A 25,660-nucleotide genomic window follows, 5' to 3' on the forward strand; every position below is an offset into this window, starting at 1 on the left:
GAGCTGGGAGGAGACCCTAGGTCAGACCGTCCCCAGGGGTGGCCGCATCCGGTGTCACTTCTAACACCACCTCCGATTCCTTTGGAGTGAGGATGACTACCACTTTGGACAACCGCCGTCACATGTCTAAGCCAGCTCAGTTTGTGCTGAGGGAAACCCAGAACAGTGCCTGGCACAAAATAAATGCCCGATAAACCTTCACTGAATGAATGAGACGCCAAAGGTTGGGCAATGACTAAAAGTAGGGCAAGAAACAGAGAGGAGCTCTGGGATCTGGGAGTGGGGTACTATTAGCTAGTCTCAGGAGAGCCAGGTAAGCCCTGAGTGGGTTGCCCCAGGCTAGGAGCCTCGCCCTTTGCTGTCACCCATGTTTATACGAATGAATTTAAATTTCCTTTTTCTCTTTATTTATTTATTTTTTCTGGCCACACCTGGAGGCATGCGGGATCTTAGTTCCCCCGACCAGGGATGGAACGGTGCCCCCCGCAGTGGATGCATGGAATCTTAACCACTGGACCATCAGGGAAGTCCTAGATTTCTTTTTTCACAAGCAGAAGGGGGTAGGTGGGGTGAGCGCAATTTAGCCTCCCTTCCTCGTGCTGTCAGAGGACCCCTCTGCCTAAGATACATCACAGTTCTAACCTCCAGGCCTTTCTACTGGCAGGACTCTCCTGGAGGTTTCCTTATCCTTTCCTTTCGATCCATCTGTCCTGCCCCAGTCTGATCTGCCTGACCCCTTGTGGAATCTCTGACTTTCCCCCACCCCTCATCCGAGCCCTCACACATCCTCACTCTCTCCACTTTCCTCCATCTGTCCAGAAACCTCCCTTCCCCCACCACCTCCACTCTGTCTCCAGCTTTTTTTGGCTGCTGCCTCTTCCGCCTCCCCTCCTCCTCCTTCCTTCCCTGACGCTGAATAATCAGGCCCGGCTGTCCTGGTTTCTGGAAATACCCGCGTGTGGGCAGTGGCTCAGGGCTGAAACAGGGGATGGATAGATGAGGACCGCTGGGCAGCCCCAGGCCTCCAGTGCAAAGACACCAAAATCCAGGGGTGTGGTCCATGCCGGTCTCCTTCTGAGGAAGGGAGGGCAGGAGGTTTATTGAGCAGTGGGGGAGGGATGGGAATTCAGAGGGCATGGACGCAGGCCATCTCGTCTCCCAGGTCCTCCTCATCAAAGCGGGAGAGGATGGACTCCTCGTCACTATAAAGTGAGCTGGTCCCCTGTGCCAGCAGGTCACTGGCGGCACTGTCCATCTCGTCCAGTGTCAGGCGACATGCATCTGCAATCTCCCGCTTGGCCAGGGCCACGAAGCGCGGGTCTCGGGCAAACAGGCCCAGGCCCTCGGAGATGAGCACCTGGGGGCACAGATGGGATCAGTGTTGACAGAGGGCACAGCATGGAGTCGGAGCAGTGTGCACAGAGGGGTTGGTGTGGAAGAGTGATGAACCCGTGAGGGCACGCAGGGAAGTCAGTGGGGGACAGTGGGGCACACATCTTGCTGAGCAGAAGTCACAGAGCAAAGGGATAGCTACATACACAACACAGAGACTGGGGACCCTCCTTCCCAAGCTCCCACCTTCTCCCCTTCTCTCCCATCCCTCCGGCCCCCTCCCCTTCTGGACTCACAGCCTCCACCAGGCTGTCAGCACTGCCCCTTTTGCCATAGGTGGGGTCTGAGTGGGTTCCAGGCACGTGCAGACAGGTGAAGGTGCGCAGTGGACTGCTGGATTTGCCGAGGTATCCGTCCCCTGCTGCACCCTCCTCCACCAACAACAGTGGGGCGTATAGGAGCCGGCCCCGCTGAGGAGGGGTTGCCCAGGAACCCTGGACCAGAATAAACATCAGGAGCATAGTGGTTGATGGGTAGGGCATGAGGATCTAGGAATCACTCCTGTGCCTACCTCTTACCCCCCAAACACAACTGGAGTCAAATTGAATGGGTATACATCAGCCTTGGGTTTATTTCAGAGCATAGAAGGCCTGGGTTTAAATCTCAGCTTTGCCACTTACTAACTGTGAGATCTTGAGTAAGCCTCTCTGGGCCTCAGTTTCCTCATCTGTACACTGGGGCTAGTAACAGTACCCACCTCACAGGCACAGTGAGGACTGTGTGAATTCACGTGTGCCCCCTTCTTCAGAAGGGCCCGATATGTAGTGTGTTTGACAAATTCAGCCTAGGCTGCCCCCCACCCCTCCGGGCCTCAGCCCCCCTCCCCCACCTCACCTGTGCCCTGCTGGGCCCTGAGTTGCGCCCACGATGATAGGTGCCTGGGATGGGTAAATCTTCACAACTGCCCTGGCGCCGCAGACACTGGATGGTGAAGGAAGGCTTCCGGCCTGGGGGTGTGGGGGGTACCAGGGGCAAAGAGGAATGTCAGTGCCTCCCCAGTCCTCTGCCCTTATGGCCCATGGGGCCCCCCAGGACCCATGTCCACTCTCACCTGCAGGTGTTGGGGGCAGCAGACGGCGGCGTGGTGCTTGGTGGCCATCCACGTATCTCTGGGGTCTGTGAGGTGGCAAAAGGATGGGGCGTGGGGGAGTCCCTGCCTGCTCATCTAGGTAGGAGAGCCTGTTTGGGAGGGAGGGCTGGGGTGAGCTCAAGCCTGGGCATGCGCGATGGGGTGCCGTCCCTCTCGCATGTGGCTCATGGGCTCATCCTACGTGTCGTGGCCAGAGTGCTGGCTGGGGACTTCCTCTTGTTCATCCTGCTTCTCTTGCCCTTTGGTTGCCTTGGACTGAGAACTTCCTTCTTCCGGAATGGTGAAAATGAGAACCCCAGAGCTTCTCCTGGGGAAAGTGAGGCAAGTTAGGCAGACCAGATACCCCCAGTGTGGCCCTGGGCCCGGTCCCTTCTCATTTCATGTCCTACCTTCTACAGAAACACTAGACATTTTTAACTGGGAAAATTCACATAACATAAAATTAACCTGTCATCGCTTTAAAGGAGACATGGGCTTTCTTTTAATAGATGTTTGTCTCACTGGAAAAACCCTCTGCCCCCTGAAGTACCCCCATAAAGTGGCTAGTCCCTGCCTTCCCTCACAATCTTCCTGCAGACCTTTGGCCATACCTGTGGGCGTGGGACCCAGCCTGGGGCACACTGGACTGTCTGGAGTTGGGAGCACCCCCATCGTCGTCACTGGGCCCAAGGGAAAGTGAATCTGGTGGTTTGTCCCAGGCAGGCAGAGACACAGAAATCACAGAGCTCCGGCGAGATGGGGGCTGGGAGCCCACTGGGGCCTGTGGAAATCACAGGATTGAGCATTGCATCCAGGTTATAACTAAGTCACTTGGTCAAATAGTGTGTCTCCAGTGAGCTCCCCAGGGGCCAAATCTGGCTCTTGCCCTCCAACAGTGGGTGGTAGGTACCAAAAAAACATTTGTCTATTGCAGGGGGTCTTCTCTGGGGGACTTCCTCCCAGACGCAGTATGGAAATCACTCGGGGGGTTGAGGGAGTATTTTACAATCAAGAGTTCCTGGGGGAGTGAAAGCTTATTGTCCTTACTTTGTACGTTTCCTGTTCCTTCTCATCTTCCTCCTCCTCTCCCTCCTGCCCCTCTTCCTCCTCCTCCTCATCTGTGTCACAGGTGAGGGCCTGCCGCATCTCAGGACCCAAGTCTTGCAGGCTCCTCAGACCAGCCTGTGGGGGTGGGAAAACTGGGAAGTGGGTAGCTCAGGGTCTAAACTTCCCTGTCCCTGAGCAGGAGTGTGGGGTGGGGGAAGGAGCCCCACAGTCACCCCTGACCTTCTGTGGGTCCTGGGTCAGTTTCCTCATCTGTGACATGGGTTCCATGAGATCAAGAAGGCAGTCAGCCTCAGCCACAGAGCTCCCACATACCCCCCCCCCAGCTCAGGCCCTGCTCCCAAGACCTGAAGGGCAGAGGAGGTGCTTGGGGGGGCCTCGGCCCCTAGTAGCCCCTTTTCTTTCCTCCGCCGGAATTTGCGGAAATAGTCCTGGATCAGAAATGTGGCGTAGAATTTGCCCACGGTAACTTCTTCCTCTGGAAGCAAGGGAGAGGAGGCAAGGTCACACAGGAGTCCTCTGCTCCCCACACCCCCACATCAAAGCTTGGACTCTCCCCCTGCACCCCTCCCTCTCCAGCCAGTGATGGTTTGGTGGTGGTGAGCAATCGTTGACATTCAGAGGCAGGCTTAAGGAATTGGGGTGGAGCTAGCTCACCGTCAGCTGGGGGGATGACCTCATCTAGCAGCTTCTGCTTCATCCGCTTCCAGATCTTTTTGATGACAATCCGCAGCTCCTGATTGGCTTGCTCCAGGTTCCCTGCATGGGGAGAGGATGTGGGGCATGAGCCAATAGGAAGAGGCTTTCACAGCCACTCCTTCACTGTTGGAGGGCGCGTCACAAACTTCTACCGCAGCCAAACACCGCCCCCGTTGGACAGGTGGGAAAACAAGCCTGGAGAAGGCAAAGTCACCTATTTTGAGGTTCAGAGCTAAGAGTGGGGCCCATCTCTCAATTAGTTTGCTCCTTGCACCTTCCCCAGGGACCCTCCCATTCCTGCCCCTCCCCCTCCTCCCCACACACCTTCTGTCTTAATCTTCAGGGATGTCCGAACGAGGGCAAAGAGTGTGGCATTGAATGTCACTGTCCCATCTGAGTTGAGAGGCATGTTCATCGCCACAAGTCTCTGTGCACACCAGGGACATGGAACCCATTTTGGGCAAATGCCAGGGATGCAGGCATGTGATGCCCAAGGGCAGAAACCTTTGAGGATGCCACCAAACACCCCCTCCCCACCCAAGGCAGGGTCCCTGCCCACCCCTGCTGTGTGGTGACAGTCCTCTCAGAGGCAGTGGTGGGCAGGTGCACAGACCTTGCAGGCCACTCGGTGTGGGCACAGCTTCCCGAATCCCAGGGGTGGCTGGATGCGTCTCAGCAGGGCAACCACATCCAGGTGCTTGATGCGGCCTCTGGGGAAGGTGGGGGTAGAAGAGAGGCACTACTGGGTTGGAGACACCCCCTCTGGTCCTTACTCAAGGCCCTACCAGCTCATCACTCCCTCGCCCCACCAACACCCCATAGTCTGCCAGGGAAGAACTGGAGGGCAGTCAGTGGGGGAGGGGAAAAGGCAGAGGACAGGGGCAGTGGGAACCTTGGGGCATCTACTGCCTGGGTAATGGGAGGCATAGGTCAGAGGTTCCAGAGTTGGAGGACTGTGAGGCAGTGCACTGTCCTCTGGTATCCCAGGTATGGGGTCAGAGGGCATACTTGGCCCCAGGGTCATATTCAGACCAGATCCTCTTGAATTCATCGAGGTGATGGGGGCCCAGGATGGACCAATCTCTGGTTAGATAATCAAAGTTGTCCATGATCACAGCCACAAAGAGATTTATGATCTGTGGGCCAGTGAGTAGGAGAGGTTAGGTGAAGGGCAGAGAAGAGTATGGGGGGTTTGGTGGGAGGTGGAGGTAAGCTTCTATGGTCACTGGGTCATGAGTCCCCGGGTTAATCTTGTCGTCAGGCCAGCCCTTTCACCCTCTCTGAAGATCTGGGCTCCCCACCTCATCCCCATCAGGACCAGCCCCCGGGGCAGTAGTGGTGGTTGTGGGGATTGGTCCTTACCAGGAATGCACAGAGCATGAAGAAGCTGATAAAATAGGCTATGGCAAAATTACTACCACAGCTAAACTCCTCACCAGGGCCGAAGTCAGACTCAGGGTCACACCGGCTCCCAGGAAGGCTGGCAAGCATTATCTCCTGCCATGCCTCACCAGTAGCACACCTGCGGGTCACACAGTGGTGCCATCTTGGGGGGAGGCTATGAAGTCATGACAAGGGCCGCTGTGGGGGCCAGAGGGGTGAGGATATGACCTATTTCTTACCAGGGGCTACATCTGGTAAAAACAGCATTTCAATATTTTAAAAGCTGGTGTGGCCATGTTGATGACGATCATGTTTGCATTTTACAGAGGGGGTGCTGAGGCCTATGAAAGGTACACGTCTTGCAGCCAGAAAAAGGATGGCTGAGGCTAGAATATTCTAAAAGATTCTTTAGAACACAGCCAGGAAAGGTCTCAGGCAATATGGAGCCCCATGCTGCCCTGTTACTTCCATAGCTCAGGCAGTCTGGGGCCCAGAGAGGATGTGTGGGTACCCAAAAGCATGCTGGAGATCAAAGCAGCAGGGGAGAGGGTGTGTGTGTCACCTGAACAAAAGCAGCACAGCCTGTGGAAAGGTCTGGAAGTTGTTGTTTCGGTTGATCTGTGTGCCATCCTGAAGAGCCACCTTGCCGAAAATCTGTGGGCATACAGGGGCTGTGTCAGAGGGGTGACTCCGTGCCCCTACAGGTTCCCATCCATTTCACAACACCTAATACCCAAAGGATCCTTATAACCCTGACAAGCAGGCACTGCTGATCCCATTTCACAGGTGTATGGACTGACTCAGGGTGGTGCAGCTTGTCTGTCTTTCTACCCCCACTTTGGGCTCATTCCTATCTAACCCCCCTCAACAGAGGAGTGCCTGAGGGATGCTCCCCAGGGTTCTCACTTGCCTGCATCCCAATGACTGCGTAAATGAAGAATATCATTGCGATGAGAAGAGCCACATAGGGCAAGGCCTATGGGGGTGGAGAGGAGGATAGATACTCAGGTCCAGGCAGAGAACTGTTAAGCCCCAGAATGCACTCAAGCCGGGGCCTGCTGAGAGATGTGGTCCATCCCCAAAGTGCCCATGACTGCCAGGGTCTCCCAAATACGGACACAGTATTAAATACAATAGAGTAAGGTCAGTGAGGCCAAGACGTGTTGGGAATTGAGAGCCCACAAAAGAGAGAAAACTGGAAATGGTAAGCTGCACATGGGTATGGCATGCTGGAAGGTGTAGTTCTGGGGGCAGTAAAAGGACAAGCTGAGGGTGTGAAGTGGGGATGAGGGGTGAACAAAGGAGTGGGGGAGTTACCTGGAAGGACTTGATGAATGTCCAGAGTAATGTGCGAATCCCTTCACCCTTACTGAGAAGCTTGACCAGCCGCATGACTCGGAAGAGGCGAAAGAAAGTGATCGAAATGCGGGAACTGTCCTCAGAGCTCTGGGGTTGGGCGTGTGGTGGGTATGCTCAGTCCACATTTGCCCCAGCCACCTCCCTGTCTCATGCTTTGGCCCTCCCAGCCTCCAAATCCCTCAGAACCCAGGCCCCAGGGTGGTCAGGGAGCATTTCTAAGGACTTTTGGGAAGAAAGGAAAGGAGGGTTGGTGAAGAGAGAGGCAGAGAGTCCCTGTTGTGAGGTGGGGTGGGGGGCTACCTCGCCAAGATGGCCACCATTCTGCGCGGAGATATTGCCAAAACAGAGGTGATGGAGGAGATGATGAGATCACAGGGCCAATGAACAGGAGAGAAATGATGGAGGAGATACGGGGGATAATGGATGGTAGAGTTATTATCCAAGGGATGATAAGGAAGGTTACGTGGTAATGGATCAGGATGGTTGAATGAAAAGTTGGTAATGAGGGTGAAAGGTAGAGGAGAGGGCACAGGAGATGGTGGAGGAGAGATATTGGAGCCAATGGAGGAAATGATGAAGCCGGTGGTTTCATGGAGATGAGAGAACCGATGGAGGATCCAATGGAGAAGCCAGTGATGGAGATATGGACCCAGCAGCATTGTCAATGGAGGACCATGTAGTACCCAGTGAAAGAGATGATGGAGCCAACCGTGCAGTCAGTGGTGATGACAGAACCGTGAAAGACCCAGTGTCAGAGACGATGGTATCGGTGGAGGAAATGGAGCCAATGAAGGAATCAGAGGAGATGATGGAGTCAAAGCAGGAGTTGGTGGAGATGATGGGACCAATGGAGGGGGCAATGAGGCAATGAAGAAAATAATAGAAATAACAGGAGAGTCATTTTAGGAGATGCTGGAGCCAGAGGATAGCTTGCAAATGAATGAGCGGGAGCTGGTAGAAGGGGGCTTTGGCTGAACCCAATAGGGACTCAAGAGATAGAGCTAGAGGGAGGAGCTCTGAGTCTCCAGGAGTGGGGTGGATGTGAGTGGGAACCACCTCCCCATGTGAAAGAAAGCCCTGGGGTTGAGGTGAGGGAAGGTTGGCAGGGGGTGAGTGGGTTAGTGGAGAGCCAGTCCTCACGTTGACTTCAGTGACGGCAATGTCCACTACGCTGCCCACCACAATAAGAGCATCAAACGTGTTCCAGGCATCGGTAAAGTAATGCTGTAGACAGGAGGAAAGCAGTGCCCTGTCTTCTCAGAGCTAGCAAGCTAGGGTATGGGGCTAGTAGTGGTTGGGGGCATTGGGGAGGCAGGGTGTAGGCTGGATCACATGATAAGGCTGCATCTAGATCCCTCTTCCTCCCTAGTCTCATGACTCCCTGGTTGCTGCCCCCCTGAGAGCTATGCAGTGAGTTCCACCCTAAGGAATGGGTCTAGGCCTTGGGGGTACCTTGGGTTTGAAGGCGATGATTTTGAGCACCATCTCAACAGTGAAGAGGCCAGTGAAAACCATGTTGAGGATGTCCATAACATAGTTGAAGGGAGCAGTCTGCTCATAGTGCTGGGGGAGAAAATCAGATGTGGGGACATAGCCTGAGGCAGAGATTCCCCCCCCCACCCCAACCAAATATTCTCTGTCTTGGACTGAGGTAAGTCTGGGGATGTGGTAGCACTATGGGTTGGCCAAACCTCTCACACTGTCCGCCTCCCATTATGGATATTGGAAAGCCCAGCCCTTGATTTCCTAGCTTTCCTTGCAGCTAGTTCTGACAGAAACATAAGCTTGCTGCTGCTTGGGTAGCTTCTGTGAAAAATATTTTTGATTTCCAATAAAAGGGTCGAGTGAGGAGAGTCCCTTGGTGCAAGCTTCCTTCCTTTTTCCTTCTCTGAGTGTGGTTTTGATATCTGGAACTGTGGCAGCCAACTTGTGACCATGAAGCAACAATCATGAGAATGAATGCCAACTTACTAAGAATAGTGGAGCAGAAAGACAGAGCCTGGGTCCCTGATGAGCAATGAGCAAACAGCCTACCTCTGCACTGCTTGCTATGTGAGGTAACTATCATAATTCATTGACTCCAAGGATACACATCTTTTCACAGTTTAGAATCTCTGAAATTGGGGTGCATTTCACAGTCAATGACAACTTACATTTGCCATCTGCCATTTTTCCCACATTCTCACATCTCTGAAATCAGGATACAACTTATGATTATCGGCCTTTGATTTGAATATATGTGGCACATATCTTTAAAGCTTAAGTCTCTGTCAGTTGGGGATTTTGTTACTTGCAGCCTAAAGCATTCCTGACAGTTCTCAAGGATTTGTGCAGACAGAATAGGGTCAGGTGTCTGGCGGGATCAGGGTGGGGAGCTCAGACCTGCATGGCTAGAGCAACCGTGTTGAGCAGGATGAGCAGGAACATGAGATACTCGAAGGCAGCAGAGTTCACAGTGGCCCACACCCGATACTGATTCGGGTTCTTGGGGATATAGCGGCGGAGTGGCTGGGCCTTGAGGGCATACTCCACACACTGGCGCTGCATATAGGTGCAAGGCATGAGTGAGCAGTGGGGTCCCGAGGCAAGGAACTGGGGTGGGGGTGGGGGGTTGGTGGATCAGGGGTCGGAGGTCACCTGGTTCTTGTCCAGCTCACAGTCTTGGTACTCCTGCTCGCCCTGGGCACGGAAGGTGATGATGACGAAGCCCACAAAGATGTTCATCATGAAGAATGCAATGATGATGATGTAGACAATGAAGAACACTGAGATCTCCACGTGGTAATTATAGATGGGGCCCTTGTTCTCTGCGTTTGCATCGATGGCCTTATATAGCAGCCTGGGGAGCCAGTGGAGGCAAGTAAAGGGATATCCCAGACACCTCAGACCTGTCCCCAGACACCTTAGGCACCCCAGAATATCCCCAAAGATCCCCAAATCCCCTGACCTAAATATCTGAGACCTACACACCTGGCCCTCAAAGACTCCCAAAGCCCAGCCCTCCAGAGATCTAGAGATCCCCATCCAACCTTCCTGAGAATCCCCATGCAGGCCCTCCAAGACCCCCAAATCCCTTAAGTTCCCACAGACTCCCAGTTCTCCTCCAGCCATCTGAGGATCCCCATGCAGATCCCCAGAACTCCCCAACAAGCCCCCAAAGATCTCTAAGTCCCCTGTCCTATCAACTTGAATTCCTTGCTCCCTCGCCCCCCCACCTAGTACTCCCAAAGACTTGTGCAGCTATCTGGAAACCCCTGAATCTCCAGCTCCATCTCCTCCAAGACCTCCACCCAGTCCCCCCAGACCTATACCTGGTACCCCCACTAAATCCCACGCAGTCCTCTCTAGACTTCCACCTAGTGCCTCAGAGACCTCTCTAACCCAATTCTTGGAGGCCCCCTCACCCAGGTCCCCTAAGCACCCCCGGCCAACTTCTGGGAGATCCCCACCTAGTCATCTGATACACCCACCAGTCCCCAGAAAACCCTATCCACTCTCCAGAGACCTTCTTCACATCCCAAGTTACCCTTCCACCCATCCCCAGGATATCCAAAGCCAATCCCCTAAAGACTCTTGCCCAGTCCCCTGCCCATCCCTGGGGCCCTGCCCCTCACGCAGGCCAGCCTTCGAAGGTGGAGACAGTGAACAGGGCCATCATGGCTGAAAGGACATTGTCAAAGTTGAAATCACTGTTGACCCAGAGCCGCTCCCGGACCAGGGGCCTTGACACATCTCCATCGGGGTAGACCAGGAAGGAGCCCCTGTGGATGTTGCAGACATGCTGGGTGGGTGAGGAGGGGTAGGGAGCTGTGGAATGGGGACTGGTGTCTCCAGTACGGAGGCAGCAGGGCATAGTGGTGGAGCTGGATAGCCTGGGTTCCAATCCTGCCCTTCCATTTACTGGCTGGGTGACCTTGGGCATTTAACCTCTGTGCTTCAGTTTTCCCCATTTATGACATAAGGATAATGACAGAACGTATTTCCTGGCTTGTTACAAGGATTAATTTTGTTAATCAATGAGAACAGTGTCTGGCATATTGTTGGGGCCGTATACGTTAGCTGTCAGCAACATTATTATCACCATCATTGCCATCCAGGAAAAAGCAATACAAATAACAGCCAACATTTATCAGCACTAAGTATATGCCAGGCACTGTGCTAGGCTTTACATGTACTAACTTTACATTGTAGTACACTCTCTTTGTAGTAACTCATTTGCTCCTCACAACAACCTTGTGAAATCCACACTCTTTTTATCCCCATTTTTCAGTTGAGGAAAATGGGACTCATCAAGGTTAAGGAATGTAACCAAGTCTCATGAGACGAATTTGAACCAAGAATGGTTCAGCGAACCATTTCAGCGAACTATTACCCTCTGTAGGAGTCTCAAGATGGAAGCTGGGGACTTGGTGGTGGGGGTCGGGTGTTTGGGGATGGTTGGGATTCTGGAGTGGAATGTAGGTAATTCTGGGGAATGTGGAGAGGGGTTTTGGGCGGTTATTGGGGGGGCCTCTTAAGGACTGGTGATGTCTGAGGGCTTTTGCCATTCTTGGGAGAATTCTCGGGATGTATCTTTGGGTCTTGAGGAATTCTGGGGTCTTGGGGGCCTTGATAAAATCTGGGGGGTCTCTGCAGTTCTTTGGAGGAAGATCTAGGGGTTTTAGAGGCCTGGGTGAGATCTAGGGGCCTCTTTGGACTTTAGGAGGGTCCTGGGCTCCATGGAGGGCAGGGTTTCAGGCACTCACTTGCATTCTTGGGGTGTGTGTTTGGCCTCATCAGTGCAACTGTAGAATTTCCCCTGCAGAGAGGATATTTGTCAAGCAGATTCACCCTTCATCCCCCGGCCCCGTGCCTTGATTCATGCCTGGGCCTCCCTCCAGTGTTTCCTCCCACCTTGAAGAGCTGCACGCCAATGCAGGCGAACATGAATTGCAGGAGCGTGGTCACAATCATGATATTCCCGATGGTCCGGATGGCCACGAACACACACTGCACCACGTGCTGCAGACACCCACAGATATGGCTCATGGACACCGCAGGCCACGGTGGCCACAGGGCAAGGACTCTGGGCATGGATGGAGCTCAGGGACTTGGGTCAGGAACATGTGGTCTTGGGTGAAGGATGTGTGGGTACCAACGGGAAATGTGTTTGCCAGACAGGGGTATGTGGCCACATGTCAGGAACTTGGATCACAGAAACGTGGCCTTTGGTAAGGAATGGATGGTCACTTGTAAGGAACATGGATGAGACCACATGGCCAGTGGTCAGGGCCGTGTGGTTACACATTGTGGCCAGGCTATGTGGTCATGCATCACTGCAAATGGTCAGTCGGATCAGTGATCCTGACCCCAGGGGCGGGGCAGGGTCTGGGTCCCATGGATTTGGGTGGGATGGGATTACCTTGAGTCCTTTGGCCCTGTTGATGGCTCGGAGGGGCCGTAGTACTCGGAGTACTCGAAGAATCTTCACCACCGAGATGGCACTGGAGCTGAGGAAGGGGCAGTCCTCAGGCCATGGCCCAGGCCTGGCCTTGGCTCTTGGAGGAATGGGGTAGGCAGGTGTCACTCACTGGATGCCAAAGGAGATGAGGGACACGCTGACCACCAGCAGATCCAACAGATTGAACCAGCTACGGCAGAAGGAGCCACGGTGCAGGAAAGCCCCAAACACTGTCATCTGGGGAGTAGGGGGCCATCAGGATAGTTAGACCCCAGATCCGGGGAAGAGAGGGGAGTTGGGGATGGAAGCAGGAGAGATGGGCTGCAGAGATGGATGGGGAGTAGGTTGGGGTAACTGGGGGTATGATGGGGGTCCATTAGTCACCTTTAGTAGAATCTCCACAGTGAAAATGGAGGTGAAGGCATAATCGAAGTACCCCAGAATCTGCGGGGCAAGAAAGAGGGGGAGCCACCGAGTCATGGCTGAGGGGGATCCTAGCTGTGTGTATCTCTCAGTAAGTTTTGCTGTCCCTCCCTCCCTCTCTCCTCCCCTCCCTCTCTCTCTCTCTCCCATCATCATCATCATCAAGGACTTTTCTACAAGGCAAAAGCCTTGGCCACCAGAAAGACAAGGGTTCAGATTTGGGTTCCTCTGCCTCTACTCAGCTACATGGGCGCCCTTGGTCTGCTCAACCTCTGAGCACAGCTCCCTCCTCTGCCAAACACTGATCACCTCCCTGGTGCTTCCCCAAGTGTGTTGCACTCATAATAAAGGCTGGCACTGCTGCAGCTGCCATTATTGCTCCTCTCTCTCTGCCCAGCTAGGGGTCTTCTCCTTGCCTCCACCCTGGCCCCAGCTTGTGCCCAGTAGGACACCCTTGGGAGTGTCCCCTGAGTCCCCAGCCCAAGGCTCACGTGGTTGCGGAAGGAGTGGGCTCGGATGGGGTCCTCAGCTGCCAGGGACACACTGCTGAGGATGATGAACACCAGGATAAGATTGGTGAAGACGTGATGGTGGATGAGGGTGTGGCAGGCCTTCCTCAGCCTGGGGAGTGGGGAATGGTCCATGGTCAGAACACAGGACCGCAGAGTTGATTGGGGGAGCCCGAGAGACACAGCATGGGCCCTGTTGCATAAGGCCGTGCACGCCCCCCCCCCCCCGAGCCTTGGCTGCTCCCTGGTCCTCCCCCTGCCCCAGCCCCTCCTGCCCCAACTCCCTGTACACTCGCAGCACTCACGGGTTGGTTTGGCTGAGGCAGAAGAAGGCGCTGCCCTCAGGGATGGGTACCACCTTCTCCTTGGGTACAACTTCCTGCAGGAGTTCCACATGCCCTGCACCCCCTTCCTCCTCCTCCTCTTCCTCCTCCTCCTCCTCCTCCTCTTCCTCCATGCCTGGCAGCAGAAGAAGATCAAAGGAGAGAGAATTAGTTGAGAAAATGTATGTAAAGCACCTAGAACAGTGCTTGTCATGTGGTCAATTCTCATCTCCCTGCTACAGTGTCAGCTCCTCAGAGAAGGGATTTCAGACTGTTTTGTTCACTGTTGTGTCCTCAGCACTTAGAACAGTGCATGGGACACAGGAGGGGCTCAGTAAATGTGTGTTGAACGCACATTACCATCTTCAGTCATATACATACTATTTATAATAAAGGCTCTGAGAAGTTCTGCAGTAAAACAAAACGTCTGTTTCTCTTCTCTAATCTCAGCGTCTCAAATGTTCCTGGCCACACACCAAGCCCATTATTTTTAAGATGATGTTGGAGAAGGCTGCTTTCCAGAGAGGAGGGTCTCAGGGGTCACGAGCTCCACCTGGGTGCTGCCCCAAGGTCCCATACCTCTTCCACCTGGTCTTTCCCACTTGCCTGCTCCTTCATTTTTTGCACCTTCCTCTTCCTCATTCTCCCCACCAGGCACCTGGGGACAGGAAGATGGGGGTCATTGATGATGGGGTAGGCATCGATGATGGGGGGATAGACACAGGGGAGGCATGGGAGGGACACAATAAAGAAGGAATGAATAGGCAGAGGATGCGGGATAAAGACACACACGCATAGACAGATATTGGTGGTAGTGGGAGGTGTAGACAGTGCCCAGGCCTCTAACTCACCAGTGCTCCATTCTCCTGTGGAGTTTCCTCAGTGTTCTTCTCCCTGTGCGAGGAAATTGGGGAGGAGGTGACTGTTAAGGATCGAAGCAGATAGGCAAGGCCAAGGGAGGGGGTCATTGCAATCAGAACAGACCTTTCTCAGGTCCCATACAACCTCCCTGCTTCCTCCCTCATCCCCTTAGTCTATTCTCACAGCAGCAGGAGGGATGCTGTTAAATTCTACATCTGATACATTCCTCCTCCTCTGCTCACACCCCTCCCATGGCTTCCCACCACTCAGAGCAAAACCCAAAGTTCTCACCATGGCCCAGAATGCCCTTCATCTGGCTTTTCTATTCCCCCCATTTGAGCTCACCTCCTACCACTCTCCTTGTTCCCAGACCAGGTATCGAACCCGGGGCCCCGGGTGAAAGCAGTGAAATAGCCGAGTCCTAACCACTAGACTGCCAGGGAATTCCCTCCATGGTGTTTTTTGAATGTGCTAAGAATATTATCATCTCAAGACCTTTGCACTTGCTGTCCCCTTGCCTTGAACGCTCTTTCCCCAGATATTTGCATGGCTCTCACTCCCCCACTTCATTCAGGCCTCTCTTTAGCTGTCACCTTCTCATAGAGGCCTTCCTTGATTACCCTAACCAAAATAGCAATCTTCATTTCTCTCTATTCTCTTACTCTGCTTTCTTTTTCTACATTACATATTATTAACATATATTTAAGTAAATTATATTATTATATATTAATTTGTTTGTTTTGCTTGCCTTCCCCAACTAGAATGTCAGCTCCATGAAAGCAAGGACTCTGTCTTCTTTGACCCCTGCTGTCTCTTTAGCATCTAGAACAGGGCCTGGCAAAAAGTAGGTGCTCAATAAATGCATGTTCAGTGAATGAGGACTGGAAGGTTGGATCTGCAGATGGGGATTGCCAGAGTGACCAAGGCATCTCTGGTGGTGTGGGATGTGTGTGGGAGGGTCCCAGTCAGGGATCCTAGGGAGAGGCTGTCTTGGAGGCAGAGCCAGACCTCACCTGCCCTTGCCCTTGTCAGTGCCTGCATCTCCACTGGCCAGGTTGTCCACAGCAATGGCAAGAAACACGTTCAACAGGATGTCTGGGGTGAGCTCAGGCTACAAGGATGGAGAAGCAGCCTGCCTATGGAGTGCCCATGTCCCCATTATCCTTCCCCAGCCCTGCCACGATCCAGCCTCCCAAGACTCTGAGGATACAGTTGCCGCAGATGAAGAGGATGATGAAGTACATGCATACCAGCATCCCTGGGAAGAAGGGGCCGCCATAGGCCATGATACCATCATACATGACCACATTCCAGTCCTCACCTGTCAGGATCTGGGGGTGGGAGGTCACCGTGAAACTCTTGGGACCCTTTCCCCAACCTTGGGTCCCCCCGCCTTGCCCACCCATCCCATAATCTCCAGGTCTCACCTGAAAAACAGTGAGGAGGGCCTGGGGGAAGGTGTCAAAGGTGCTTCGCTTGGTGTGTGTCTGGTCAAAGTTGAACTTGCCCCCAAACAGCTGCATGCCAAGCAGGGAGAAGATGATGATAAAGAGGAAGAGGAGAAGCAGCAAGGATGCAATGGATTTCATTGAATTGAGCAGGGACGCCACTAAATTGCTCAGAGATGCCCAGTGCCTGCAGCAGAGATGGAGGGGGAAGGGTTGACATGTCCAGTGGTGAGTCAGGAGCCGGGGCAGGGCTCCAGCTTGGGATGCACTGGAGCGGACTGGGTTAAGATGAGCTTTTGTGTCATTGTTGGAAGTGATTTTGGAGTTGGGGTGAGGTGAGAATAAGAAGTAAGGGGAGGGTTGTATTCGGGGTTGGTGTTGGCATTAGGGGAGATGAGGTTAGTATGGAGGGTATATGGAAGTTGGTGAAGCTAAAACTGGGTTTCAGGTTGGGCCTGGGGTTAGGGATTGTAGCTGGGGATGGGGTTGGGGAATATTTGGAGCTGTAGATGACTGAGTCGGGGATAAGTCTGTGGCTGAGGGTTGGGATAGAGGAGAGGATGGATGCGGATGAGATTGGGGCTGGGACTGGGGATGGGTTTGCGTTTGGAGATAGGCTGATGGTTATGAGTTTGGGATGTGGGGGTTGTGGCTAGTGATGGGAATGAGGCTGGGAGCTAGGAATGAGGCTGGAGGTGGGCTTGGGCTTGGGCTTGGGCTTGGGTTATGGGGCTGTAAATGAGCTTGTGGATGATGAGTGGTTGGTGGTTGGGGTTAGAGATGGTGTTATGGTTGGGGGTGGGGGATGGGGTTTGGGTCGGGGATGAGTATGGAGTTGAGTTTGGAGATGGGGTTGGGAATAATGTTCTAGCTGAAGTTGAGGCTGAGGAAGGGGATGGAAATGGAGTAGACACCCTCCCCAGCGGACTTTAATCTCCAGGAAGGCAGGAACTTGTGTCTGCTTTGATTCCTGGTGTTTCCCTAGGGCCTGGAAGGGCACCTTGTATGCAGTAGGCACTCAATGGATATTTGATAAATGAATGGTGATGAGGATATAGTCATCATTGGAGCTGGGGTGGTGGCTGTTGGGGCTGTGTTTGGGGCCCCCGTCCTCTCCCCCGACACACACACACACACACACACACCCACACACACACACACACACACACACACACACCTGGTGACCTTAAATATCCTGAGGAGACGCACACAGCGGAGCACCGAGATGCCCAGGGGCTGCATGGCGCCCACCTCCACCAGGGTGGTCTCCAGGATGCCCCCACAGACCACGAAGCAGTCAAAGCGGTTGAAGAAGGAGGAGACGTAGACAGAGGGCCCCAGACCATACAACTTGAGAAGCATCTCCACCGTGAACAGACAGAGTAACACTTTGTTGGCATACTCTGTGGGGAGAGGGGCAGGGGTGACTGGGTTAGTCAGTTTTTTGTGGTGAAATGTGGGGAGGTAGGGGCCATGGGGCAATCTGGGGTAGTTGGTATCCGTCCAGGCACAGGCCGGTGGTGTGGTTAGGACTAGGGATCAGGTGAGTTTGTAGGTCACAGTGGGCAAGGTTTTGAGGGGCTTGGAGCTGGGGCGAGGGGCAGAGCTGGGGTGTGGGCTTCGGTCAGTCTCTATGAATACAGAAAAACTCCAATTCAACGGTAGAGTTAGAATCTGGTGTTTAGTTGGGACTGGGGCTGGTTTGAGGGTTGGGATTAGAAGTGTACTCAGTATTCAGGTTGGGGGCTGAGATTAAGGTGAATAATAGTAAGAGCTAACACTTGTAAAGTGTTAGCTTTATGTGGGCCAGGCAATGTTCTAAGCATTTTTCACTTTAACTCATTTAATCCTCCCTGCCACCCCCTGAAGTGGATACTAATACTATTCCCATTTTGTAGATGGGGAAATTGAGGCACAGAGGGCTTAACTTGTCCAGACAGTGTGGTGTTAAGAGTCTGGACTTTGGAGCCAGGCTGCCTGGGTTTGTCACTCACTAGCTGAGTCCTGGGATTAGTCACTTACTGCACCTTAGTACTTAATTCACCTAAAGTTGCAGTGAAGAGAAATTGAGTGAGTACAGGTAAAGTGCTGAGAACAGAGCTTGACACACACAGCAAGTGCTATACAAGTGTAAGCTACAAGGTAGGATGGAACAGGCTAAAGTTTCTGCATTTACTTGGGTAGGAGGGCAGTATCTGGGGGTGTGGGGCACCCGAGAGATCCTGGATTGGAGCTTCTGGGGTGGAAGGAATTGGGGGCTGGGGGAGAGGGCTGGCAGGCTGGGGGGTGCACCCTGGATCTGGGTGAGCCAGATGGGTTGCCCGTGGTGCTCCGAGGCGATGGTCAGCGTGTTGAGGAAGACGAGCAGCAGCACGGCCCAGTAGCAGGCATTGGACTTCACAGCCCGCCGGCAGCGCGCCCGAAGGCCCCGGTTGGCTCGGCGGAGGCAGCGGCTGTGGGGATGGGGAACCCACCGGCTGAGATCACCTACCTAAGCCTGTTGTGGGGGGCTCAGGTGGGGGAGCCCGGCGGTCATGAGGGGCTTGGAGGGCTTGGAGGTGGGGCTCACAAAGTCATGGGGTCCAGCAGTCACACAACTTTTCCAACTCACCAGACACTGGTTCTCATTATCTTGTTTCTGGAAAAGAGGGGGATGGGAGGCAGGCATCGTCAGGGGCTGAGCGGCAGTCAGCAGCGAGGGTCAGGGGCTGAGGTCAAGGTTGGAGGCTAAAGTAAGGATTGGGGTCAGGGTCTGTTCTGGGTTCTGGCTGGGTCAGGGGTCAAGGGCTGGGGGCCCTCACAGGCAGCGTGTACAGCTGGCCAGAGCCCCCTCTTCCTCTTCCTCATCGCCTGGGGTCTCTGCCATCGAACCGGTGTCACTGGCTGGGAGGCTGGCTGTGCGCAGGGTGGAAGAAGAGGTCGGCACATGAAGATCCCAGGGTTCTGCCTTTGGCTTTCTCCTCTGCCTACCCATTCCTCCCCCTTGTCAACCTTGCTGGACCCCCACCGTGGCTGCTGGTGGAGTGTGTGGAGTGGGTGGAGTGACTGAACCAGTGCAGACGTCCTCGTCTCCTATTGGTCAGCTCTGCCAGTTGCGGCCCTGTGGGGACATGGAGGACAGTGATGGAGCACGGCCTGGGGTGGGGTTAGGGCCGCGTGTGCGTGTGTGTGTGTGTGTGTGTGTGTGTGTGTTATTTGGAGTCTTTGTTCTGGGTGCAGTCTGGGAAGGGTATCTGAGTCTGGCTTCTGTGTCCTAACCGGAGGCTGGGCCTAGAGTTTTTTTTTGTTTTTGTTTTTGTTTTGGCCGCGCAGCATGGCATGTGGGATCTTAGTTCCCCGACCAGGGATCGAACCCGTGCTCCCTGCAGTGGAAGCACGGAGTCTTAACCACTGGACCTCCAGGGAAGACCCAGGGGCCTAGAGTTGCTGCGGGCTGGGGCTGGATCTCAGGAGGGCAGCCCACATCTGAGGATGCGTGGAGCAGGGAATGGGCCAGGTTGGGATTGCCTACGGTGGCTGGCCTGGCCCTCTTGAGCCACAGAACCAAAGTTGCCATCAGCTGAGGGGTCCTCCATGTCCAGCTCCTCCGCCTGTGTGATCCAGTCCAGGTAGCCCCGCAGGTCCTCCTCCAGCTGCTGCTTCTCTCGAAGCTTCTGGAAGTCCCCTCGCGCTTTTGCCTTCTCCCTCTCCTTGGAGAACTCTCTGAGGGAGGAGAATAGAGGGTTAGGTGGGGGAACAACCCTGGCCCCCTTGCCGTCACCTCCCAGTCACGCTGACCCCCTTGCTGTTCTTTGAATATGCTGAGCACATTTTAGCTTTGGAGCCTTTGCACTGGCTGTTCCCTTTGCTTGGAACACTCTTTCCTCAGATACCCACATGGCTCAATCTCTTTCACACTTTTACTCAGATAACACCATCTCAAGGAGGCCTGTCCTGATTGTCCTTATTTGTAATTACAAGATCTCGGCATTCCTATCTTAACTCTTCCTTTCTTTCCATAGCACATATTCCATATAAGACACTACACATATGTGTGTGTATGTATGTACACACACACATTTATTGTGTATGTTGCTATTGTCTGTCTCTCCCCACCAGAATGTAATATCCAGGAAGGCAGAGATTTTTGTCTCGTGTTCCATTCCTGAAACAGTGCCTCACACACAGTAGATGCTCAATGTTGATTGAATGAATGAAGGGGTATTTTAAATGGGTTTTGAAGGATGCCTAGCAGTTTGCCAGGAACAAAGTAAAGGGACAGGGGCTGAGGGGCAGGAAGGAAGGCCCGGGTAGGTGTCTAGGTTCCTCACCCACTCAGGACACCAAGTACAAGGTTGAGGACGAAGAAGGATCCAAAGATGACAAGACTCACGAAATACACCCAGGGCAGCTCATACCCCATGGCATCCTGCATCTAGGGAGAGAGAAGGGGCATGCATCCCTCAGGGTAGGCGGACACTCCCGCCCGAGCTCGGTGAGGAAAGGCAGGTGCAGCTTCTGCACTGTGTGCCCGCCGTCCACCTCACCCAGTAGAGCACGTCAGTCCAGCCTTCCATGGTGATGCACTGGAAGACTGTCAGCATGGCGAAGAAGAAATTGTCGAAGTTGGTGATGCCTCCGTTGGGACCTGCCCAGCGTCCACGGCACTCGGTCTGGTTCAGCGTACAAGCACGCCCCGATCCCGATGACGCACAGGGCGATGGGTCCTCCTCCGCCTCTACGTCTGTGGGAAGACTGGAGCTCTGGAACCCGAAGCACGCCCACCCACAGTCGTTGCCACCTTGGACGCCCGCCTACCTGGGAAGCTCGCCTCAGGGTTCTAGATTTTTCTAAATCAAAGACAACCCTTAGCCTCTGACTGTGTTGGGTCAGAATTCTGAACCCCTGGGAAGCTGTGAAGCCCAACCACAGGGATCTGAGGAGTGGGACTGTAAACCTTGGGGCAGAATCTTGTGAGTAACAGTGAGGCGTGAGCCTAGGAGTAGTCTTGTGAATATGGGAGGCTCTCTTGAAAGAAGGGTGGGGCCAAGAGGGGTTTGGGTGTGGATGAAAAAGGCCTGACTATTTGGGACCAGTTCTGGAGAATGGAGTCTTCAGTGTGGGATAGGGCCTTAACCTGTGAGTGGAAACTTGTGATAGGGCGGAGCAATTAGCTAGGGGGGCGGTTGTAGTCTGGAATTGAGGGCGGAGTCTTGAATATGGGAGGGGCGGGGTAAGACTTGTTTATCTGGGGGCGGAGCCTGAACTTGGGGGCGAAGTGTTGTGAGTTTGCGTGTGTCCCCTTGAGAACAGGGTGGGGCTTAGGAGCCAATGGAGGGGGCGTATCCTGTCCCGGGGGTGGGGTGGGGTGGGCTTGCTGACCAGATCCCAGGAAGTAGCAGGTTTTGTGCATGCGTCCGAGGAACAGCTCGAGTCCGATGATGGCGTAAATGATGATGACAAAGAGCACAAGAAGTGCGATATGCAGCAGCGGCACCAGCGCCTTCATGATGGAATTGAGCACTATGTGCAGGCCTGTGGGGAGCGAGGGGTGGGCAACGTAGGGGCGGGGTCAGCTCAGCTCCCCTCCCGCTCTCCCCTCCGCTACCTCCAAGCCCGGGGGACGAGCCACTCACTCGGGACCCCGGACACCAGCCTCAGTGGCCTCAGCACCCGAAACGCCCGCAACGCCTTCACATCGAAGCCCCCCGGCTTCCCTCCGGTATGCGGGGCGTCCCCCGGGCGTCCGGGCCCCTGCTCGAGCAGCACGCTGAACAGCCTGATGGGGGAGCACAGGACAAGGAGGCGGGGGTCAGGCGTTCGGACCCCCCCTTCCCCCCTCCCTTCTCCTCGGAAAAGTACAAGTCCCTGTAAGTGGAAATGCATATTCCTGATTCTGGCTGCCGAATGGAGGCAGTCTGAAGCAGTCGCTTCCCCGAGCCCCGAATTTAGCGGGCCTGCGGTGGGAAGTTGAGCTAGGGTTGGGGGTATCCCTTGCAGAGGCGCACCCGACCACGACGATGATGAAGTCGAGCAGGTTCCAGCCATTGCGGATGTAGGCGCTGGGGTGGAGCACCAGCCCGTAGGCCACGATCTTGAGCACGGTCTCCACAGTGAAAATCACCAAGAATACATACTCCACCTGCTCCTGGGGGCGGAGCCGGGGGTAGGGGGCGGGAGATCGGGAAGTTATTTGGGAGTGGGGTTTGTTTGACAGGGGGTAGGGGAAGAGGAGCGTAGCGGGGACCGAGAGTGGGGCTGGGCAGGAGAGGGTCATCTGGGTCAGAGAGGGGCGGGGCCTGGCTGGAAGGCTTGAGGTGTGGCTCTACTGGGGCTGTATCTAGCTGGAGGCGGGGTGGGGCGGGGCTAGCCTCACCAGGTTGTGGTTGGCAGTGTTGGAGTCATCCTCTGGGAAGGGGATGTAGACCCCAAGGGCCACGCAGTTGGCAAAGATGGTCAGCAGGATGAGGATGTCGAAGGGCCTCAGGTGGACACAGTTAAGGACCCAGGCAGAGTGGTCTCAGAGCCCCACATTCCCTTGGGGCCCTCCCCACCCAATGCTGACCCTTGACCCTAAGGTGACCAGCTCTGACATTCCCAGCCCCTGCCCTGACCAAGGCCTTGACTCTGACCCCCCTGGAAACCTTAGCCATCCTCAACTCTTGTTGAGATTTAGTCTTTGACTCTTGATCCCCCTGGTGACCTTCACCTTTCTCAACTCCCCCTTGAATCCAGTTCTTAATCCTTGATCCCTGGTGACCTCAGCCCTCTTCCATTCCAGCCCTGGCTTAATCCTTGACTCTTGGTACCCTGGTGACCTTCACCCCTGAGCCCTGCCCTTGGCCTTCCAGGATGCTTCCATTCCACGATGCTGATGCAGGACCGCCGCAAGGGGTTTGCCAGGGTGAGGCAGAAGAGTGCCCGGGGTGAGCGCTGGGCACTGGCCACTGCCACTGTCTTGTGCTTACTGTGCTGAGTCCTTCGCTTAGGGGTCCCCAGGCTGGATGCCCCGCCGATTTCACCACCTGATGCTGGGGGCCCAGGGCACAGCCCCCATTCGGGCCCAGGGCCTGTCCCGTTGGCTGGACTGGGCTCTGGGGTGGTGTCTGTGTGGAGAGACCGAGTGGGGGGGGGACAGGGTATTGGGGCAATCATGGCTGCCTCCTACATGATCCTATCCCTCTGTCTGAGGGAAGGAGAGAAGAGCATGTAAAATTAGGGAAAGTTGAGGGTACCCGAGTTAAAGATTGGGGGATAAGAGTTGGAATTGGAGTTGATTGATTGACGATAGAGTGAGAGTTTATAGGGGAGTGAGGGTGAGATTATGTTTCTAATTGAAGTAGGGTTTGGTGTTAGATTTGGGGGGTAGAGCTTGAATTGGCATGGGGTAGCATTAAGTTTATAGCTGGAAGCAAGTTTAGGATTAAATTTGAGTAGTAGAGTTTGGGTTGGGTTTAAATACCGGTGGGAGTAAAGTGTTCTTGAGATATGATTTAGGGTTAGGACTGGATATTTGAATGAGTTGGAATTTGAATTAGGATCAAGGTTAGGGTTTAACTTGAGTTTGGGTGGGATCTGAGTTTTGCACTGGGGTTTTCAGCTAAAGCCATTCCCAAGTCCCATGGCCTTGTTTCAGTCTCCAAGGGGCAGTGGGTTGGCCTGGTTAAGACACCCAGCTTTGGAGGAAACAAGCTATCTGTGTTTAAATCCTGACTCTACCACTTGGTAGCTGTGTGTGGCCTTGAGCAAATTATGTAACCTCTCTGAGCCTCAATTTCCTTATCTGTATAATGAGATGACAGTAAGAGTACCTACAATATAGGGTCGCTGTGAGGATTAAATGAGTTCAGCATTCAGAAGAGTGTCTGGCACATAGTATTATCCCCATTTTGCAGGCGGAGAAATTGATGCAAAAAGAGAGGTTAAGTGATTTGATGAAGTAGCTGAATTGGGAGCCAAATCCAGGCAGTCTCTGACTCTAAGCCTTCACAACTTACTACCACCATCAAGTGTGTATTCTCTTTCTCTCTCTCTCTCTCTCTCTCTCTCTCTCTCTCTCTGGTACTTAAAAATGGGTCTGGGGCTTCCCTGGTGGCACAGTGGTTGAGAGTCCGCCTGCCGATGCAGGGGACACGGGTTTGTGCCCCGGTCCAGGAAGATCCCACATGCCACGGAGCAGCTGCGCCCGTGAGCCATGGCCGCTGGGCCTGTGCGTCCGGAGCCTGTGCTCCGCAACGGGAGAGGCCACAGCGGTGAGAGGCCCGCGTACCACACACACAAGAAAATGGGTCTGCACTCTTTCTGGAAAGTCAGAGACCCACTCACTAACAGTGCTTATATCCAGGGGTTGGGGTTGAGTTTCGGTAACTTTAGAGCTCATGGTAAGGTCTGTATTCATGTTGGGGTTTGGATTCTAACGGGGGTTTGCCCTCTGGTTGGTAAAGTTTGTGTTAGGATTAAGCTTGGGGCTGGCACTGGAGTTGAAGTTGGGGTGGGCGCTAGGATAGGGATCAGGGCCAGGATTCGGTTGGGTTTCAGTTGGGATCTAAGGCTGTGTTTGGGGCTGGCTGGGATGGGAACAGGATGATGTGATTCTGGTCCCCTAAAGGCTCTCCAGGGGTGGGGTCCTCGTGGGCAGTGGGTGGGTCAGAGGGGCTGAGGATGGAGCAGAGCCCAGGCTTGCTCCAAGGGTCTGCAGGGGTGGAAGCCTGCTCTCACCTTTCCCGCCTTCAGATGCCGCCATCCTCCTTTCCAGGTTGAAGAGCCATCTGCACACAGCCCCCCTCTCTTCCCCCAGCTTTGGAGGGATTAAGGTCACAGGGCGGGGCCATAACAGGGTCGGATGGGAAGGTGAGGAGGGGTGAAGATGGGACACTTGTGGGCCAGAGTCTGGCAACAGAAAAGGCACTGATTTTTAAAAAAATATTTTTACAAAATATATACTAGCACCAGAGTCAGAAACTAAAATAAGAAAAATGATAATTGTTTCCCAACAGTATCTGAAATTCGAAGTATGTAGGAATAGACCTAACATAACATATGTGCAAGATCTCCATGGAAAAAAATTATCAAATATTTTCAAGTGATTAAAGGGGACCCAAATAAATGGAGAGATACATTAAATTTACTAATTGAAATAGTCAATATTGTGAAGATGTCAATTTTTCCCAGAGTGATCCAGAGATTCAATGCCGTCCCAAACACAAATCTCAGAAGGGACTTCCCTGGTGGTGCAGTGGTTAAGAATCCGCCCGCCAATGCGGGGGACACAAGCCCTGGTCCGGGAAGAGTCCACATGCCGCGGAGCAACTAAGCTCGTGTGCCACAACTACTGAGCCTGTGCTCTAGAGCCCGCGAGCCACAGCTACTGTGGCTCTAGCCACAGCGCCTAGAGCCCGTGTTCCGCAACAAGAAAAGCCACTGCAGTGAGAAGCCTGCGCACCGCAACAAAGAGTAGCCCCCGCTTGCCGCAACAAAGACCACGCGCAGCAACAAAGACCCAACACAGCCAAAAATAAATAAATTAATTTAAAAAAAAATCTCAAGAGATTTTTCCTTGAAATTTGACAAACTGATTCTAAAATGTATATTGATATACAAAAGACCTAGAAAAGCCAAAATGCTTTGAAAAATAACAAGATGGGAGGACTTGCTATATCAGGTATCAAAGCTTGTTATAAAGCAAGAGAAATTACGAACAGCATAGAGTT

The 25,660-nt window shown here is 53.8% G+C and overlaps 1 protein-coding gene across 1 annotated transcript; it reads right to left on the minus strand.

Moving 5' to 3' along the window:
• Positions 1-1,052: 1,052 nt before the first annotated feature.
• CACNA1F (calcium voltage-gated channel subunit alpha1 F) lies at positions 1,053-24,693 on the minus strand (the record flags this gene model as incomplete). Its single annotated transcript, XM_082682045.1, has 48 exons — positions 1,053-1,357; positions 1,629-1,826; positions 2,227-2,339; positions 2,444-2,571; positions 2,664-2,789; positions 3,073-3,242; positions 3,509-3,643; positions 3,874-4,004; positions 4,184-4,285; positions 4,550-4,652; positions 4,839-4,935; positions 5,234-5,361; positions 5,588-5,747; positions 6,171-6,262; positions 6,519-6,584; positions 6,926-7,054; positions 7,268-7,288; positions 8,108-8,191; positions 8,420-8,530; positions 9,350-9,508; positions 9,605-9,806; positions 10,582-10,728; positions 11,713-11,765; positions 11,861-11,968; positions 12,369-12,456; positions 12,538-12,644; positions 12,792-12,851; positions 13,322-13,451; positions 13,645-13,798; positions 14,242-14,320; positions 14,514-14,556; positions 15,537-15,618; positions 15,734-15,854; positions 15,951-16,158; positions 17,149-17,374; positions 18,264-18,424; positions 18,583-18,609; positions 18,773-18,866; positions 18,979-19,071; positions 19,483-19,673; positions 20,282-20,385; positions 20,498-20,694; positions 21,333-21,485; positions 21,587-21,729; positions 21,959-22,098; positions 22,327-22,432; positions 22,795-23,056; positions 24,669-24,693. 48 exons carry the CDS (start codon positions 24,691-24,693, stop codon positions 1,127-1,129), a joined length of 5,988 nt encoding a protein of 1,995 aa, XP_082538171.1. The 3' UTR covers positions 1,053-1,126.
• Positions 24,694-25,660: the final 967 nt, after the last annotated feature.

The sequence above is a fragment of the Grampus griseus genome (assembly GCF_964374135.1).
Source record: "Grampus griseus genome assembly, chromosome: X".
NCBI classification, from domain to species: Eukaryota; Metazoa; Chordata; class Mammalia; order Artiodactyla; family Delphinidae; genus Grampus; species Grampus griseus.